This window comes from Belonocnema kinseyi, chromosome 10 (genome assembly GCF_010883055.1).
Source record: "Belonocnema kinseyi isolate 2016_QV_RU_SX_M_011 chromosome 10, B_treatae_v1, whole genome shotgun sequence".
NCBI lineage: Eukaryota > Metazoa > Arthropoda > Insecta > Hymenoptera > Cynipidae > Belonocnema > Belonocnema kinseyi.
In genome coordinates this window covers 438849-442458 of record NC_046666.1, presented here as the reverse complement: position 1 = coordinate 442458, position 3610 = coordinate 438849, and the positions used below count along the sequence as shown (strand labels likewise).

The 3610-nt window shown below is 34.6% G+C and overlaps 1 protein-coding gene across 1 annotated transcript in view; it reads left to right on the top strand.

Moving 5' to 3' along the window:
* Positions 1-2220, top strand: part of LOC117181931 (pickpocket protein 11-like) — a 22430-nt gene extending 20210 nt beyond the window's left edge. Inside the window, exons 3-7 of the mRNA XM_033374952.1 lie at positions 8-199; positions 286-409; positions 1161-1409; positions 1533-1757; positions 1903-2220. Coding sequence (XP_033230843.1) covers positions 8-199; positions 286-409; positions 1161-1409; positions 1533-1757; positions 1903-2220 — 1108 coding nt within the window. The remainder of the gene's footprint in view (positions 1-7; positions 200-285; positions 410-1160; positions 1410-1532; positions 1758-1902) is intronic.
* Positions 2221-3610: the final 1390 nt, after the last annotated feature.

Here is a 3610-nt window from a genome sequence, read left to right as displayed (position 1 = left end):
ATTGCAGATTATTTTGGATTATCATTTGTGGTTTGAGTTGGTACGGGTGCGCAGTAATTATTGTAAGTTTATTCGACGAGTTCATCAATCGGCCCCTTGCTATTACCGCTGAAACATCTTATCTCAACTGGGTAACTCCATTTCCAACTTTGGTACTGTGCACTTCGTTTTCGAAAGAAGCGAATGAGTATGCAGTCAAGTACGTTTGTTTGCGTGTATATTTTATAAAATAATGGATGCACTATAATTATATATATATAATCTTTGCTACTATCTTTAATACAGAATAATCGATAGTCGTGGGTCAAACGGACGAAGATTCAGCACAAAATTGCTTATGGGAGAGGGTTACGTTGAGGAGCTTGATGGCGTATTAACTGCGGAGGATTTAATTTCAATATACAGCAAAGTATACCGCCCCTGGTGAACCGAATGAACGGAAATTATACGCTACAAGTGTACTCCTATGCCTATAGTATTCACATAGCATTCCTTCCCCATCATGCGACAAAAATTAAATTTTCCATTACAATGTCACGGAGTAATGGCAATAGTTTTTTTGCAGCGTTAAAAATTTTAAAAAATGTCCTAACTCCTGTTGAAGGCGACTTCAAGCGCATCCACAGTCGCTTGAGTAGTATGCTGCTACTGAAAGAAGATGTGCTTCAAGTAGTCTATCCTTCTGACCTGACGCGAAAAAAGCTTCTCACAAAGAGCCAATTTATTATTTCTGGTAGCTGAATTTTTTACACACTCTTGGCTAGTAAATTTAAAGAATAATGTGGATTATTTGGTTAAAAATTTATTTTGAATATGAAAAAAGATGGTAGAAGTTAAAGAATAGCAAAAAAGGCTAAGGTGACAGGGCCGCCTAAGTACCGATTTCAAATAGATTTTCATGAATTTTCATGTCTCGGGTCTTTTTGACCCCAGTGTGCCATCGAAGGGTTGATGTAGAATCCGAATTGCAACAAGTTAAATGACCATATTTCTGTTAAAAAAAAAAAAACAGTTTTTGTTGCATGATACGGAAGGGATACTATGTGGATGTAAGGGTACGCTGTATATCCTTTCCAATCATTCGGTCCGCCAGGGACCACATTTTTCTAGAAATTCTTTAATTTTTCAAGAATAATGTGTTCTATGTACTTCACATACAGGCAAAGGTGAATTGTTCAAATATATTTTCGGAATGCACATGGAATGGAAGATCTTTCAACTGCTGTGACGAATTTGGTTTGCTCGAAAGTCCTGCAGGATTCTGCTACATGCTCAACTCTGTCCACACGAGACTCTCGAATGAGCAGTCTCGGATCAAATTCATCGTCAATCGTGTATCAAGACAAGCCTATCTCTCTGTTAATTTTACAGACCAGTTTAGCAATTGGTTCCGCAAACCAGAATTGAAAGTTCGTATGTTGAAAACAACTTGAAGCATGAAATAAGTTTTATGGCTCTACTGAGGCCTAAGCACGCATATCTCAAGCACCAGAGTAAATTTAATAAGGCAAACTGTATCGCACTTTTAACAGGTTTACTTTTTAAACAATTACGACATACCCACTCTCACGTCTGGTGACAACAAGATAGTGAAAAAAGACGGTATGATAACTGGAATTGATTTTACTATTGAGGATATAGTTAATGATGAAGGTGTGAAGAGTTTATCGCCCGATAAACGCGAATGTCGGTTTTCGGATGAAAATGACCACAATTCTATATACAAACATTACAGTTATGAGGGCTGTATAATTGATGTAAGTTCCGCATCCAGCTGTGTGAATTACATTAAAATTTGTACTGTGAAGTGTTGTGAAATCAGAAAGAAACATGTTGAGCGCAGTAGTGCTCTTAAAAATAGCGTTATAGATTGAGAGGGACTGAATTACTGCTTTGTTCCAGTTGACTATTAAGCATATGCTAGGAAAGTGTGGATGTGTAAGTTTTCGGTATCCCCGCAAAGCACATATGAGGGTCTGTAACATGACAGAAATGGGCTGTATCCTGAATTTAAAAGAAAAATCAGGATTGGCCGAACGCGAGTGTTTGCCTGACTGCGATGGCTCCTTCATCCATGCGTACGCATGGAAAAGTCCGCAGCGGGATTCGAAAGTGGGAGGTTTACGCATAAAGCTACTCTCAACGCCTTTTGTGCGCTTCCGTCGATACATTGTCCACAGTACATTGGACTTAATAGGTATCTATAATTCTATATTGTAATACTTATTTAAATGCGTTTTCTTTATCAAAGTATACATATAACTATATGTGTATATATTTTTTATTTCTCACCCCCCTATTTTGCTTTGAATGACCAAAAAAAGAATCTCCGGCAAATCTGAGCGAAATCGGTTAATATTAGCATGTGGCCCAAAGCACTCAAAGTTTCTCATGCACTTAACATAGAGGAAAAGTACCGTAAAATTTCAAATGCATTATATTTTTTTATATTTCATCGAAATCCTTTGGCTTGGTACAATTATAATCTTGAAATTAATTTCAAAAAATATACCTACACGGAAATTTTTCTTGTTGTAAATTAAAAAAAGGCGGATCTCTAAATTTGAACAAAAATTGCAATTTCCGCAATTTCTAACAAAATTTCGGCATATTCTTAGAAGAGGCAGATTTATTTATTAGAAGGCACGTGATGACAAAACTTAAAATTTGGAAAAAATTCAAGATGGCCGCTTAATTTTTTTTGGTTCAAACTCATTATTTCTTTGTTTCGTAGTGACAATTTTTCAGGTGTCAATTAAAATGATACATTATTGTAAAAACATATATTTCGCGATTCATAAAAGTGAAAATTTGGAAAAATTCAAAATGGCGCCATATGAAATACTCAATAACTCGTATTTTCTATGCTTTTTGTCCAAAGATCTTCAAATTTTCAAGAAAAATCCATTGTATTGTTACAAAGTGTATGGTTGGAAGTAGATCTCGAAAGTTGCACTAAAGTAAAAATGGCGCCTCATTACTATTTTCAAAAGTTACCTAATTTTTACAAATTGAAACAAAATATGAGATATATTTTCGGAAAGGATTTAGTGATTCTCAAAACCATTTGCTTGAAAAGTTCGTAAAGCTGCAGTATACTGGGAATTTTTTTTCTTGAAGAAATTTGAAAAATTTTCAACGAATAAATTTACGGATATTTTCTGTTCGGGTTTACGAACCACACTCTTCCAACAAAGATTTTCTAGAGTTCTTACATGCCCAGGAATTTCTGTCGAGCAAATGCTTTACTGCATATATTTTTTCAAAAACATTTTCTGGAGTGAAGTAAACGTATACTTTTTTTACTTACAGAGTTTTTATAGATCAGATAATTCCAGAAAGTCAGGGAAATATCAGGGAAACTCTGATAAAATTAAAGAATTTTCGATAAACTATAAAGTTGAAGTTAATTTGATTATTATGGTTCAAACGCGCAACCACTTGCTTTGAAAATTAATCTCTTTTGGTTGAGGATTCAAAATATTTGGTTGAAAGTTGATCTTTTTTGTTTGAATTCAACTATTTTTGGTATAAAATTAAAATCCTTTTTTGTTGAAATATCAGATATCAGTTTTTTCGTTGAAAATTCATCCTTTTTGGTTGGAAATTC